Source organism: Mastigoproctus giganteus, chromosome 5 (assembly GCF_048544385.1).
Source record: "Mastigoproctus giganteus isolate SK-2022 chromosome 5, ASM4854438v1, whole genome shotgun sequence".
Taxonomy (NCBI): domain Eukaryota; kingdom Metazoa; phylum Arthropoda; class Arachnida; order Uropygi; family Thelyphonidae; genus Mastigoproctus; species Mastigoproctus giganteus.
In genome coordinates, this window is record NC_143579.1 from 62858939 (window position 1) to 62875868 (window position 16930).

Genomic DNA, 16930 nt, shown 5'->3' on the forward strand with positions numbered 1-16930 from the left:
TTTCATTATTCTCCACCGTTATTTAATAAAAAAATTTATAATTCAACATGTCGAAGACTAATAGTGAGCATTGTAATGCGTACAGAGCACCTATACATGCAGTGCGACCACCGAAACCACCTCCATTGAGTACAAAGGAGTGATCTAAGCTATTTCGATAACGGAAGAAATTACAGCATCCACATCTCTCCAGAAATGTTAGAAGTGAATTTGAAAGAAGGAGTCAAGGAAGTTGATACTGCAAATGAAAACGATGAAGGGTACTCGAAGCCCAGTCATAAACGAAAAGCAAAGAAGACAAAACCGACTGCCAGAAATACTCCATCAAATTGTTTAACACGTAGCAGGCGTAATACACAGCAGGAGCAGCAACAGGATTTTAAGAAACACAGAAGCGTCCACGCATAGTTTAAACGTACATTCTTTGATAATAATTTCGGTTCAGTCTGTTCCGTCTTTGGTTCAAGAACGATATGAAGATTGTAGCAGCTCGGCATCACGCTCTTCTTCAAACAGCATTTCCAAATGAGGATGTAAGTAAAATGTCTGCCTGTAACAGCTGTCGTGGGTCTCTCAAGAACAAAGTAATTCCGGCTCTATCGAAGTCAAATGGTTTTTAATATCATCCGATGCCACAGCATTTGTTGAAACTAGATTTGGTAACGGAATGTCTCATATATCTGAGACTACCATTCTACTACTAATGACACTGGAATTGTACATTATACAGTGACTTCTTACTTTACGCATGTTTAAATTACTCAAATTTAAAATAATGCGTGACAACCATATTTATGGAAAGCGCCACAAGAAGGGGGAGTACATACCCAAACAGATATTCAACCTCGACAAAACAGGTTTTATGTTTCGTTTCTATAGGTTTATTGGGAAAAAATGCCTGATCGCATTTATATTTCCATTGTCGAAAAGACTGCGCTTGACCTTAAGGTGGCAAAAGATCAGCTAACACTTCTGTTTGGTAGGTCATAATCTGGTCTGATGTTTGTTGTTGTTTGTTTGTTATTTGGTTTTTAGGAGCATTAGCAACTAAGGCCATATTGCTCCGTGGTCTGATGTGGCCGGTCATAAACTGAAACCTGTGTACATTTACCACTGTCAAAACCCTTGTGCCGTTAAAGGTTACGACAGGTCGTACATGCCAGTGTACTGGTATTCACACCCTAAAGAGTGGATGACTGCTGTTGTTTTTAAAAATTTCTTGGATCTCAGTTACAACTAGAATTGGAAGTGTATTGTAGGCAGAAGGAATTCCGTTCAACATCTTATTTATTCTTGATAATGCCACAAGCCATCCATCCAGTATTGTTGATGTCTCTTCCAATATCAAGATTGGTTTTTTTTTTTTTTTTACAGCAAATACAACCTCAGTACTCCAGCCCTATGGATCAACATGTGATTAAATCTTTTAAGGCTCAGTCTTTAAAGGACATTCTGGCTGATCTAATTGATCAGCCAGAATGTCCTTTAAAGACTGACCACGAACAGATGATTGTGCAGTAATATTAGTGAGCCTTCAATATAAAAGATGCTTTAAAATTCATGGATGCTGCATGGTGTTAAATTCCACATAACAGTATTCAAAGTTTGTGGCATAGGTTATGTCCAGATCTTAGCAACTCCTTCACTGGCTCTGATACCATTGAAGATTATGCACAAACTAAAGACAAATGCATGAAATTCACTAAAAAGATAGGGTTCACTGAAGTGGAGGCAACTGATATCAATAATTTAATTGATTCACATCATCAAGAATTATCAAATGAAGATCTGTTTGCACTGAGCAGCATCGCATTCTAGAGGAGGCGGCGGCAGCGAGCCAAAGCCCAGAGGTTAAAGAAGACCGGAGCCCTACAGTGAAAGGAATAACAAAAGCATTAAATCTTATAGATGGCCTGAGTCTGTTAACTGATGAAGACCCTAATCTTGAATGAAACTCTAAAGTTCAACATCAAGTTACATTACAACTTGGTTGCTACTATGACCTTTATCAAGGTTATAGTAGTAATGCTGCGTGAGAAGCATCGTGCAAAGCAACTGACTCTTGATGTCTTTCAAGTGCTCAAGGAAGCAGTCAAGTGAACCCTCCACCTCCCAGTTAGCTAACACCCTGACCATGATGATTCCTGTCATCAGTCTGCCTGAGGTCACTCTCAATTGTTTGTGTTGTATTGTATATATTGGTTATAATGAAGGGTATAGTTTTTTTTTAACAGTAGCATTAGCAAAGGCACATGATGCAAGAAAGCAAGCTTACATAGCATCAACCAAAAAATTATTTCACCCGTCCACTCACTCCAAATATTTGTCAAGTTCTGCCTTGAATCTGTTTAAGCTATCAACTTCTAGTAGTAAGAAAAAGTAAATCAATAAAGATTAATGAATCTCTTTGGTTTCTCATCATTTTCTTTTGAGTGCCCAGTTTTCTAATCAAATAAAACAAATAGTACTTACTGGTAGGGGTCTTATCTAGATGCGAGAGTTATTCTCATAGGCCTATTATTGTATTGTTTGGTGATTATGTACATTATGCTTGAATTTAAATTGTGAGAGATGTTCTGGAGCATAACCCTCGTGTAAATTAAGAAGTCACTATACTACAATAACTTTATTCATTTTTATTTGCATATTTTATGTATTTTTTTAGTGTATACCATGATTTATTTTGTTCCATTACTCTTTTCCCTATATTTCTTTATTCTTCTATATCTATTTACTCTATTACTTATATAATTTTTTTTAATTTTTTTATTGTAGATTTAAGCAATGTCAGAAACCAAAGTGTGGGTGTTGATGACCAAATACAGCAATTAAATAAGCAACTTCAACAAGAGAAAATTTTAAAACTTCAGGTACTGTGTGTGTACAGGGAGGGTATTTTATAATGCTGCATGGGCCATACTTTTAAAGTATTCAGATTCCGTTCCAGAAAATAATGAACATAGTTTATTATAATATTTTTGCCTGAAATTGCTTTATTTCTGAGTTATAAACTATTATTTATTCCAACAATTATCACCTTACCTTTGAGGAAGTACTCCAAATGATTGCCTTATGCTTGCTTGCATGTATGCCTGAACACGCCTTGCCATGGACTGACTGATACATTAAAAAAAAATCTGTTGTTCAGATTTGTTGGTATATTTGTTCTACACATTGGCAAAGCATTTCAGCATTGTCAGTGGGTCTTGCATAAATTGTGGATTTCAGATGACCCCACAGGTAAAAATGGAGTGGATTTAGGTCTGAGAAGCAAGGAGGCTGCACAATGGGGCCTGCATGGCCTGTGCACTTTCCAGGGAAATGCTCATTCAGATAATTGCTGGTTGCCCAACCAAAATGAAGTGGAGCATCATTGTCCATAAACCACATAGATATCAGTTGGTAAGAGAAATTTCACGTAATAAATTGCCTAAATCATTCTTTAAAAAATCAGAATAGGATTCTCTAGTTTTAATCTTCCGTGCAAAGCAAAAGTACCAGTTAGACAGTCAGAAATAATTCCTGTTCATGTTGCTGGTACCTTGACTGGACGATGGGATACAGATTCTTTTCTATCCAGTTGTTGAGTGGCACCTCTGTAGCCAGGTGGGCAGGAGCAGCAGTGTGTAGCACACGCTTCTTGATTAGACCTGGGTTCAAACCCGTGCCCACCAAATACGGAGGATGCAAAAAGGTCAGGAATGACCACCGCATATCCCCAGAGCAATATGGCCTTAGTTGCTAATGCTCCTAAAAACCAAATAACAAACAACAGTTGTTGAGCCTTGAGGAAAAAAAGAGATTGTGACATTTCTTGTGAAGCTAGATTCACTAGAAAACAACATGGAGGAAAAAAATAAAATAAAAGAGGCTTACAACCACATTGTAGGAACTAAGTATAAAAAGCTTTTTGTAGTGGGAAATCAGCTTCAGTAAAGCCCTGAATGTGGCCTTTGAATGTGATGCATTTAAAGCTGTTGTTTCCATAAAATTCTCCATTGAACGCCCTCTGCTGCTTTCCTTCGGGTGTTGCAACCAGGATTTTCTTTCACGCAATTGCTGATTGGTCTACCACCATCTAAAACATAGTTGTTGACTAATCCTGTATTTCCAAATTGCATGCACTTCCAAAATGCCATATAAGGTCTTCTTATATGACAGGCAATGATTTGAAAACATTTCCACACACAGTTGTCTTGCTGTAGCTGAATTACTCAGAAAATCATGATATGCATTTTTCATCTAGGCACCCATTCTCACTTCAGATGCACACTATTAATATAACAAAACTGTTAAGATTCCCCACCACTGAATTGCACTTTGATTTTAAGGTAAGAAGTTAAGGTTATGAACAGTAAGAGATTTCAAAATCAATTCGGACTATTCACACCGGAATAGTAATCAGTTTTTATACTTTTCTACCTGTATCGTTGTAATACCCAGAAAATTAATAAATATATTTTATCAGACAAATTCTAGAACATAAAAAGAGCTGTAACTCAGAAATTTTGGGCATATGTTTTTATAAACTTCTTTCATTGTTTTCAGGTCCTGAATTGATCCTGAAAGTACAGTCCATGTGTTAAGGAAAATCCTACATATATATATATAATTTTTAACCTAAGAAGCTTAAAGGGATTTTTAATATGCTGATGAAGAGGGTTATTAATTTTTTTTTTTCTGTCTGTGATGAAACTTTATATCATTTATTCATTCTTTCCTAATAAGAAATAAAATGTTTAAGCTGTTATAATAAATAGATGATCTCCACTATAATTTTTTACAAATAATAACCTTTATTATTTGTAATATTTTTTAATTCATTAGTATTTGTAATAGACTTTATTTTTTAAAAGCATACTATAGTATTCCACCTTCAGTTTCAGTAAAATTATTTATTCTCATTAGGCTGTCAATAAATTAGCTGAAATCATGAATAGAAAAGACTGGTCAGGAAAGAAGAACAAGTCAAGTGCATCTGACTTACGAAAAAAAGAGAGAGAGTGCCGTAAATTGCAGCAGGAACTTACAATGGTAGAAATTTTGTACAATTTGATATTTTTAGAATTTATTTATTTCTATTATAATTGTATTAAAAGTGTTTATGCATGCATCAGAGGTGCCTCCGTAGCCAGGTGGGCAGGAGCAGTAGTGCGTAGCACACAACTTCTTGATTAGACTGGAGTTCTAGCCCGTGACCACCAAATACGGAGGATGTGGAAAGTCAGGGAATGACCAACGCATATCCCCAGCCCGGATAAAGGGTGAGGGTTGGCACCAGGAAGAGCATCCGGCCGTAAAAATTTCATGCCAAAACAATAAAAACACTGACCCCACACACACATATATATATATATATATATATATATATATAATGGGAAAAGGCAAGGACAAAAAAAAAAAAAAAAAAAAAGTTTATGCCTGCATTATTATTGTTTTTTGGGGGGGGGGATTCAGTGACTGCAAGGGTTACTTTATCAGTATCAATTTATGCAGTACAGACAGAGTAGCCCCTTATCCTCTGCGTGTGTATAAATTAACTCATTTGCTTAAATAAAACACATACAGCATGTGACAGTCCTCAGAAGCTTAGGTGAAATGGATGTACATGTGCTTTAGCTTGCACATTGACATGCTAGTTCATAACAAGACCTATTTTTGTTTCATTTAATCTTTGTTATGATTGTATGTGCATGTGTAACTTTTCAATTGCCATTTCAAATATACAGTGCATCCAAAATGGATCAGCATGCAGTGATTCAGTTTCAGCTGCTGAAAGGCATGAACCACAAGAAATTCATAACAGCATGTTGGCTATATATGGTGATGAAGAATGCTACTCAGAAACACTGCCATAGAGTAATTAAAAAAGGAGTGGAATACAATAAAGTAGTTATTGTTCTCCAAAAGTAGGTGGGGAGAATTTGATTCAGATTTCAACAAGAAATCTTATAGTAACTGTTTCCTTCAACCACTGTGGTCTCTTGCCATCAAACTTTAATGAACCTATTTTGTCAGTTTTACTCAGAATACTAATACTTTTAATCGCTTGCATCATAGCATCTAATGCAAGCAACACATAGTCAGCTGACAGAAAGAATCAACCTACTTCATGATAATGGATGCCAATATTGTTTCTAACCCAATTCAGGCTTTGCTCCTAAAAATTAATAATAAATAGGTATGTTTATTCCTGAGAACAATACACAGAGACTTCTCTGAAAGTCTGACCTTTATAGCTAAGATCAGAGGGAGTTTAATATAAACACATTTATATATTACAGCATTTGTGCATAAAAATACCCAGTGAAATTAAATTAGTATGTAACCGAATTAATAAACATTAAATATCAAAGTAGGTACATGCCATATAGAACAACAGCAACCTGGGAGAATAAGATAAGTTATTAATTAGTACCTGAAGAAACAAATTCTCCTTTTCATTTTGCTATAATAATTTCTGTCCTCACTGCAGAGCAGCATCAAGATCACAAGTTTGAATGAAATTCAAGGTAAGATGAGGGAAAGGTCTATCTGGTGATGATAATCTATTGGCATTTGAGATTAATGGGACTGGTTCATGTGTTTAGGATGAACACGAGAGCCTGTCTTATTCAGTAGGGATGGATAAATCCATTGATTTGACAAAGTTTTAAAAGAAGCGAGAGATTTAATACTGGTTAATATTTTAATCAGTATTAAAATATCTTCATGATTAGTACTTCAATCAGAATTCATTTCAGATTTTCAGAGTTACCTGGAAGCCACACATTAGCTTAGCCCATTTAAGAATTCTGTACTCAACTGAAATATTTTTTTTTTCAAGTGGATGGATGAGTGTTGACACTGAACAGATTTCTAAGCCTTATAACTTTGAGGATAATAAATGACCTTTCATATATTTTTGAATAATGCCTCATCAGACACATGTATCAGGTTTTGTCTGAGAATTTCAACCAAAAAGTAAAAGAGATAGATTTTTCTGTGAACAGTTTGATCTGTTTTTTTTTTTTTTTGTATAGGAATCTCTCCGCAAATGGTTCTTTTCTGCATTAACTCCACCACTTCTCCCTCGTGCAAGTGCCCATTATCACTCGTGCTGATGATATCAAAATATGGGCTGTTCTTTTCTTTTTGCCTGAGAAGGAAAAGAAAAAGAATTCACATATTAATATTGCTATTAATATTAATATTCACATATTAATATTGCTATTGCTATGGTTACTAATTATAATAGCTTTTTTGGCCTTTATATTAATTATTATTATTATTATTATCATCATCTGTTTATTCCAGAAAAGGAAACCACCCCGGGACAGCAAAGTGCCAGGAGGGTGCTAAGTACATTATCAGGGTATGAGATACCATGGGCAGTGGGTTACATATACTGAACACGTAGTCTTGTCCCGAAATATTATATACACATTTATGTTTAATATATACAGTATTTACACATTAATGATTGTACATACATTATACAAATCATATATTTATAATTCAATAATAATTCCAAATGTAACTTACATATATTTTCCAGTCAACAGCTTACCAAATTATTATTGTTCTTAAAGCAGAAAGTTTCACTTTTACTCACAATTCTTTGGTACTTTGCAGCTGATTCATATTTCATTAAGTCTGTACAAATTCTGGAAGATCTCTTTCCGGTATGTTGCATCTCACAGAGTTTTTCGTCATCTATGTGTACTGAGTTAAATATTTTTGCTGCATTTGATGGGAAGAATCTTTGCAGGTTACTAAGATATTTGTATAAGGCAATGGTCAGGCCACATCTAGAGTACTGTATACAGGTCTGGAGGCCTCATTTCAAGAAGGATGTAGAGATGCTGGAACGAGTACAGAGAAGGGCAACAAGATTGGTGAATGGAACAAAGGGGTGCTCTTACGAAGAAAGGCTTAAGTTTTGCAAATTACAGTGTCTGGAGACTAGGCACCAGCGAGGTGATCTGATAGAAGTGTATAAAGCCTTGAATGGTTTGAGCATGCTCAATGCTGTTGGAATTCTTCCTCTTGCTCAGAATAATCACCTGAGAGGGCATAAATTCAAATTGAGGAAAGACAGATGTAGGATAGACATGAGGAAATTTGACTTTAGACAGCAGGTGGTTGGTTGGTGGAACAGACGTTCATCCCTTGTCGTGGAAGTTGATAGCCTAAATAAGTTTAAAGCTCAGCTGGACAGGTATTTCGAACGAACAGAGGGGTGAAGTGGAAGTGGTTATTTTTTATTTATTTACTTTTTCTTTTTTTTTTTGGCTGATGCTGCATAAGCTTGCTTTCTTGCATCAAATGCCTCTACTAATGCTAATGCTAAGATTTCTCAGGATTGAATGCAGTGGATGATTTACTCCTCCGCAATGTCTAGCAGTGGCATGTGGTTTGACCAGAATATTATCAGGGGTTGGAGCATCCACTCTGCCTGTGAGCATTTGTGCGAGAGTGTGTATGTTCCTGTTAATTGTCTTCTGCATCCAGGGTGTGATGTTAAGGTTTGAGTAGAGAATGGCCCTTGAGATAGTAAAAGGGTGGCCAGCAACTCGCTTGTAGGCCTGTTTGTTGCCTACAAGTGTCACATTCAAACTTGCATTTTTATAGTTTTGTTCAATCTATTAACATCGACAGAAGTACAATCAGGCTTATTGCAAATAGTTTTTGTGAAAAGTAATGCATTTAATTGTAAAGTCATCATTCGTCAGACATATACAGCAAGTAAGCGGCATGGCTGATGCGCTGAAATTCTGCAATGCAAATAAGAGGCGGAATTTCAGTAATTTCATGTCAGGTAGTACTTAGCACAAAAAGATAGTGCACTTCTTTCGTTCGATGACTAGCCGATGAAGTATGCAGGTGGGAGTGGGGGAAGTATAATCCCTAACTTTGTCACCACTTGACCTTGTCCAGAGCTTAAGTGCCATGTTGCCTTAAGCAGAATATTGCTATGTTCTGCTGCACCGAATCACTATAAGCCGACCGCTTGTTTCAACTATTACTCAAAGTATAAATGCTTAAAATTAAGATTAAACATATTATCTGTTCAGGATTCCATTAATAGACACTATATCCAGATTCCACTTCTCATAAGCTCTCTGTCAATATGCAATTCATTTATGATCATTTTATTTGTCAATATTTTTTGGAGCACATAATTCAGTAACTCACTGATCTTTGCCACCTAATGAGTCTCCTTCATATGTGTATGCCCATATCTTTCTCCAAAAAATCCTCTCCTTTTAAGTCTTATCCATCTCATTGGAACTCTACTTGTTAATTTGATTCTGTCCTGTAAATATCTATGGATACTTTTTGATACTAAATTTATCTTTCATAATTCATGTCAACCTTAAAACTATCTCTTTGCATAAGATGTGGGCACCAAGACAGCAGCTCCTTCATGTTTCCAACTCAGTCATTGTCTTATACAGTAATACCCCGACTTACGCTACCCCGACTTACGCGAACTCGGAGTTACGCGGTTCTTGATTTTTTTCGTTTGGCAACGCTGCCGCCCACTATCTTCAAGGTCGTTTTTCATATGTTATCGATATACGGTGCGACGGCGGAGAATGAGAGCGAAAGATGAACAAAATTCAACTTTGTTGCTTTTATGTTTTTTATATCAGTGAAGGGGAAACACATTTCACCATAATAACGTAAAAACCAACACAATTCCAGCTATCGGTATAATCGCAAATGCAATTAGATCGAGTTTACTACCAGTTTATAACAGATTTCACTAGCAGAAACGCAACTGGATTTTTGTTTTATGGTAGTAACCCCTAGAAATGTGAGGTGTTAATAGTGTATCTCTGCCTTTATGGTGTTGTTTATTCAGTTGCTACATGCGCGCAGCTTTGTTTATGCGTATCAAGCGTGCCTCCTCGTTTTGTAATTGTGCTTTATTCCCTAAAAATGAGTAAAATACTTAATTAAAAGGTGTGAAAAGGAAGCGTCCTGGTGAAGACACTGCAGATTCAGAGAGAAAAAGAAAAGCAATTATCGATAAACAGAGGCGGACTGGATCAAAAATTCTTACCCGGGAAAATTTATAGTGGCCTCATACTATGGTTTATGGCCAAAATCACACTGGCCCACCGGGGTTTCCCCAGTAAGGCTTATGGCCAGTCCACCTCTGTCGATAGAGAAAAAATATGAAATTGTGAAACGCTTTGAGCGAAATGAAAGACCATGTGATATTGCACGTGCTACAGGCCTAAATGAAGCAACGGCGAAAAGCACATGACAATTGCAAACTTGACAGGTTGAAAATTGAAAAGGGCTCAATTGTAAAGGGCTTAAAAATTTTAGAAAACATAGACTCCAACGAAGAACGCGTTATAGCTACAAAGCAAGGAATAAAAAAATTATTAGCTTGCTACGAAGAAATTCTGCGTGAAAAAAAGAACGCGCTGTGTCGTCAGATGAATTTGTTAGATTTTATGAAGCCATCGACATCGAAATAACTTTTTTACGTAAGTCATTTGTTTTTTTTAATACATATTTTGTATTAATATGTATAAAGAACTGCAATTTTATTAATATTTTTCTTCTAAACTAGTGTTTTTGTTAGTCCTTGGTCCCAATTAAGCAAAATTTATATGTATTTATATGCAAAGTTGTACCCCGACTTACGCGAATTCGACTTACGCGATTTTCGTCGGACCCACCTATCGCGTAACTTCGGGGTATTACTGTATATAAAAACCTATCTTTTTTCTTCTACATTAAACACTGCTGAAAAGATTCTGACCGCAGTACATTATCTCCTCTTGGTACAATATTGCCTATTAACATAGACAAACCTAAAAGGTGCCTCCGTAGCCAGGTGGGCAGGAGCAGCCGTGTGTAGCACACGCTTCTTGATTAGACCGGGGGTCGAGCCCGTGACTACCAAATATGGAGGATGCGGAAAGGTCAGGGAATGAGCACCGCATATCCCCCCCGGAGCAATATGGCCTTAGTTGCTAATGCTCCTAAAAACCAAATAACAACAACAACAAACCTAAAAACTGGCCTTGAATATACCAGCAATTCAGTGGCATATAAAATTTTGAAGTCCCTATGCAAAGATCACTTGAAGAGTTCACTCTCTTTATTTTCAATAATATGAAGCATGTTATTCAGAGGAATTCAAATACTTGTGAAAATATTAATTTATAATGTCCATTTTAAGTAAAATTCAACGACTATACACTACAAAAACTATTAAAAAAGTTGGTACATCAAAATAAGCAATTTAATAATCTAAAACTTTATAATTTGGTTCTTATTTAAAATTCATCTTATTGTCTTTATGTTTGCAGAATCACAAATTAGTTCTTTAAGGTCCATTTTGGTAGCTTTTTTTTTGTTCAATAGCTTGTATAGTGAAGTCATTTAAAATTAGAGTGACCATGACCTAGTGTCCTGAATTGTTTTCTTGTATGCTATAATGTCCTAATTATTCTTAAATAATAATTGTGGTTTATGCAGTAGCTTTTTCCCTGTTGATACATAATTATTTTGGAAACCAAACTACTTAATTTACTTTTCATAAATGGAATGTTGCTTTAAGAAGAGAATGGCATATTAAGGCAACTGCCTCCCATGCTCTGAACCTCATTAGTAGTACCAATAATTCATTGCTAACATTCTTTCTAGTACACCATTCACTATCCCTTCTAATTCTTTGAAATATTCAAGAAGTATTCTAATAATGAAATATTCTAATTCTTTGAAATATTCAAGAAGTATTCTAATAATGCAATATTCTAATTCTTTGAAATATTCAAGATATAATTTCCAACTATCTTTTTGAACTCTTGCTAAGTTCAATCAGTCACAGCTCTGTATATAAATTACACTCTGATGCCTGGTGAAAGCTACATCATGATATGTTCTCTGTGGTATTTCAAGAGGAGAAGACTCCCTGAGTGCACTTATAGCTTTACAGAACATTTCTTCTCAAACACTCTGAGCATTGTAAACAGGTTGCAGGAAAGGCCCATGGTGTCCTATCGATGATCTGTCTAACTTTTGCAAATAGAGATAGGGACATGATAATCCCATTGTATAAGGCTTTTGTTGGACCACACTTGGAATACTGTGTTCGAGTGTGGAGACCGCACCTAAAGAAGGACATCGAGCTTCTTGAAGGGGTGTAGGGACTGGTAACTTGCCTGGTGAGATCGGCAAGGGGGCATCCTTATGAAGAAAGACTTCGAATATGTGGGTTGCAGAGTTTGGAAACTGGACACCTTAGAGGAGATTTGATTGAGGTGTTTTACCAGGCCATGCTGGGATACCAGGAAACGAATGTGTGGACTATGCTGCTAAGCATCCATCCAACAGAGAATCATCACAATATTATGTTCCATATCTTGACTACAAAAGTAATATACAAAGAATATGTAGAGAACAACAGACAATTCAATGGCAAACCCAAATACATAAAACCTGATACACTCCAAATAAAACCTGACCTGCAGTTTGGTCTCCAAATAAAACCTGAACTGCAGTTATGGTCCTCCAGCTTCTATGTAAACAGAAAGGAGGAAGTAATCTTAACCAGAGTGTGAATTGGCCACAGTCAACTTACCCACCTTTATCTCTTCACAGGTAATGATCCTCTGCAATGCACACAGTTGCACTGTGTGCATTGCAGAGGATCTCTTACAATGAAACATGTTCTGGTTGAGTGTACTTTGTACACCACTGCCTGCCAAGTCTCATTTAGCTTTCTCCCAAATCTTAAAGAGCCCCTGACACTCCACTACATCATCGGTAATAATGCTAATCTGCTGGAATTTTCCACTTTATTAAACAGATAAAATTATATGATCATTTTTGATTGATGTCATAACAGTCACTATGTATGTGTAGCATTCATAACGTTGATTAGTGCAATATGGCCTAAGTAGCCCTTGCACCAAAAAACAACAACAACGAGAGGAGAAGAAAGAATAGCAAATATTCTTTTCTGTGGATTGGAGTGGACATCTGCAGAAATGTATTGTGGATTCGGCAAAGTTTTTGAAGAGCTCCTAAGCAGAAATGCCGAAGAGAAAATATACCTTTAATGATGAGGATTCAAAGCACAAAGCAGTGGTTTCATCAAGAGAGAAAGAACTGATAATGAAATGGAAATGTGAACTGCGCAAATGCTATGTAAACATTGGTCACAGCAGCAAATCTGAAGTAACTGATCATGTTAATACAAAAAAAAAAAAAAAAAGCATAAAATGAAATAAACTTGCCATAGAAATGCTGTTTTTTTGCTAAATATTCTGCAGTACTTTGGAGTAAAAAATCCAGTCAAGGACCATCTTACTGCAGCAAGTGAGTTACCAGTGGCCTATCATATTGTTAAATACCACCATTCCTTTAGTTCGCTGATGCAACAGTGAACTATTTAAAGAAATATTTTGTGATTCAGAAATAGCTGGTAAATATTCATGCTCACAAACTAAAAATGCAGCTCTTATTAAAACGTTACTGGGGTATTTTGTAGATAAGATTTATTGGCAGATTTGAAAAAGTCACTGTGTTTCGGAATATCTATGGATGCAAGCAGCACAAAATGGAAAAGATTTTCCTTTTAATTGTTTGTTATTTTTGCAAAACAGAAGGAATTCACATAAAAATATTAATTAAATCACTACCAAATGAAACTTCTAATTCTATCGTTGATTTCATAATTAACATGTTTTGTGAGTATGGTGTTGATATAACAAAAAGTGCACTTCTTACGGAACAGATAATGCTAACACAAATTTTGGCGGACTAGTGTTAAGAAAAGGCACAACCAATGTCTTTTATAAATTACACGAGAAAATTAATCTCAGTTTACTAGACGTTGGATGTTTTGCATAACACATTGCAGTCAGGAGCTGAGAGATTATCCTGTGATTTAGAAATGGTAGTGATACTTTTCAATTATGCAGTACGTACCAAGTGATTGAAAAATGTTTGTCCTCTATGAGATATGCAGTATGCAAAGTTATTGACCCATTCAAAAATTCGCTGGTTGAGTTTGTGCAATGCCAGTAGAGAGAATATTAAAAATGTTTGAAGCACTGAAAGAGCTAAAGTCCCCAAATTTTATTGCAAAATTTTTTGAATCGGCAGTAATGAAGCATACTTCCTTGCAATCTTTAGCATTCTTGGTATAATAAACAAATTCTAAAATGCAAAAAATAGACATAAATGAGATAAAGAATTGTCCAAGAAACCCCTTGCATTATGCATTGACAAAAAATTTATTCATTTGGATGCCCTCAGAATTTTAATGGATAATAATAATAATAAGGATGAAATATAAACATTTAAAGAGGAAATTTTTGAGATGTACATTACATCCTCTGATTATCTAAGAAAATGGCTTTGAACCCTCACTGAAAATGAAGTATATGGAGTAGATGCTCTTAAAAAGTTCCCAAGTTTGGGAAGATGTGCAAAATATGTTATTGACATGAGCTTTTTAAGTTGACAAATTTATTATTTAATCAGTTTTAATTGCTTAAAAATTTAATTACAGAAGAATTGGAAGAAAGGAATGATGAGTGGCTTAACAGATCTTTCTACAGCCAGTGGTCATATTTTTTTCAAAATTTGAATTTCAAGAACAGACCTCAGAATTTGAGAAATTGTGTAGCTTTTTGTTTTCCATTCCAGCACCCAATGGAAATGTGGAAAGTATTTCCACAAATAGAAATTCAATGATCCAATGAATGAAATCACCTTGTATATAAAAACCTTCAATTCCATAATGATGTGTAAATTCAACTTTTTAGGCCATGCAAAAGTTTCTATGACATGATTAAAAATGATGAAAAGTTGATCAAGGAAGGCAGAAGTCATTTAAAATATGACTGAAAGCAGTATTTGCTCCTTGATAAAATAAGTAATTGTTTGTTTTTTCAATGAATAATTCAATGTTTATATATTCTTCTGTAAACATAATTAATTTGAATTTTAAAATATTAATTAAAAAACAAAATACCCACCGTCCTGTGTTTTTTTTTTTTTTTTTTTTGGAAAATGTGTTGGTCTTTCCCATTCTGAACTCATTTTGTTCTGCTTATCACCGGAAGCATCTGGTCATCCTATTTAAAATCCACTTTGTGCTGTAGAATTTCTTTTTACCTGCAGCATCCAAACTCTTCTTGAATGCTTGGCAAGCTCCTTCTATATGGCATAGGATTGACTAGCATATCCATCCCCCCCCCCCCAATCATTACTAGCCAGAAGCCTTAATTATTTCTTTTGTCTAATTGAATCTTTTCCCTTGGTAGATTCTTTCCTTATCCATTATCACTCAAACTGATTCAGCATCTTGTGTTAATATATTCATATTCTCATCAGACCTCCACTATTGCAAGGAAACTGGTGATGCCATCCCATCTTCCATCCTATATTATTGTGTGTTTTAATGTAATTACAACTCATTTTATTATTATATATATGTATTTTGTTATTTACTGTCAACCCTTTTGGCCTTAGGTATAATGGACATCTTGTCACCAATTGATGACCATGTAATTCCTGACACTACAAATAAACAACTATTTATTTATCTCACCCCATGTCTGTACACTTTTTGTTCATCTGCACACATTTAAAAATAAGCATAAAAAAATGATAAGCTGCTAAAAAGACGGCCTATTTTGAAATGCTTATTTACTAGGGTCATCAACTGAAAACATAGAAGGAAATTAAAGCCACTGAAGGAGTGGTACAAGTACCATGAAGTGTATGAAAATAATCTGTAAGTCTTGCTAAGAAATTAAAGGCAGATTTAGAAATGTTTTGCTAAGAAATTAAAGGCACTTAATAAACCTGCACTCCATGCAGGTTTATTAAGTGCTCATTATTTCACCAATTTCCAGTTTATGATATAGTAGTGGCATGTGATGCAAGAAAGCAAGCTTATGCAGCATCAGCCAAAAAAAAAAAAAAAAAAATCACACCATTCCCTCCAAATGCCTGTCCAGTTCCTCCTTAAATTTATTCAACCTATCAACTTCCACAATGAGAGATGGAAGTTTGTTCCAGCAATTAACCACCTGCTGGCTAAAGGCAAATTTCTGCACATCTATTCTACATTTATCCTTTTTTAATTTGAATTTATGCCCCCTTAGGTTCGTAATCTGAACAAGTGGAAGGATCCCATCAGAATTCAGCGTGCTCAAACCATTCAAGGCCTTATACACCTCAATCAGATCACCTCGCAGGTGCCTAGTCTCCAGCCACTGCAATTTGCAGAACTGAAGCCTCTCTTGGTAAGAGGATCCTTTCATTCCTCTCACCAATCTTGTTGCCCTTCTCTGTACACGATCAAGCAAATCTACATCCTTCCTAAAATGAGGCCTGCAGACCTGTATGCAGTACTCAAGGAGTGGCCTGACCATTGCCTTATACAGAGGGACAATCACCTCCTTTTCCCTGCTAGCAAAATTCCTATATATCATCGACAAAACCCCATGACCTGCCCTGGCAGCCTGTCTGCATTGCTCAGAAAACTTCATATCTGACTGCACAATTACTCCCAGGTCTTTTTCATTTTCTACCACCTTAAGTGTAGTACTACACAGTTGGTATGTTTCCCTGGAGTTACTTCTACCCATATGCAGTACTTTGCATTTGTCAAGGTTAAACTTCAGTTGCCACTTCTTAGCTCATCTGCCCAAATTATCTAGATCCTGTTGCAGTAGTACACTGCCATTACTGTCATTAACAACCCTGCCAATCTTTGTATCATCTGCAAACTTCAACATTAAGCCTGATATACCTTCATCAATATCATTGATAAATATACAAAACAACAGTGGATCCAACACCGAACCCTGTGGGACTCCACTAATAACATTAGTCCACAAAGAGCAGCACCCATTGATTACCACCCTCTGTCTGGGAGAGAGAGAGAGAGAGAGAGAGA

At 35.8% G+C, this 16930-nt stretch overlaps 1 protein-coding gene across 1 annotated transcript in view; it reads left to right on the forward strand.

Annotated features, from left to right (window-relative positions):
• Rok (Rho associated coiled-coil containing protein kinase) overlaps positions 1-16930 on the forward strand; it is a 403168-nt gene that overhangs the window by 331175 nt on the left and 55063 nt on the right. Inside the window, exons 27-28 of the mRNA XM_090374570.1 lie at positions 2776-2870; positions 4909-5034. Coding sequence (XP_090230696.1) covers positions 2776-2870; positions 4909-5034 — 221 coding nt within the window. The remainder of the gene's footprint in view (positions 1-2775; positions 2871-4908; positions 5035-16930) is intronic.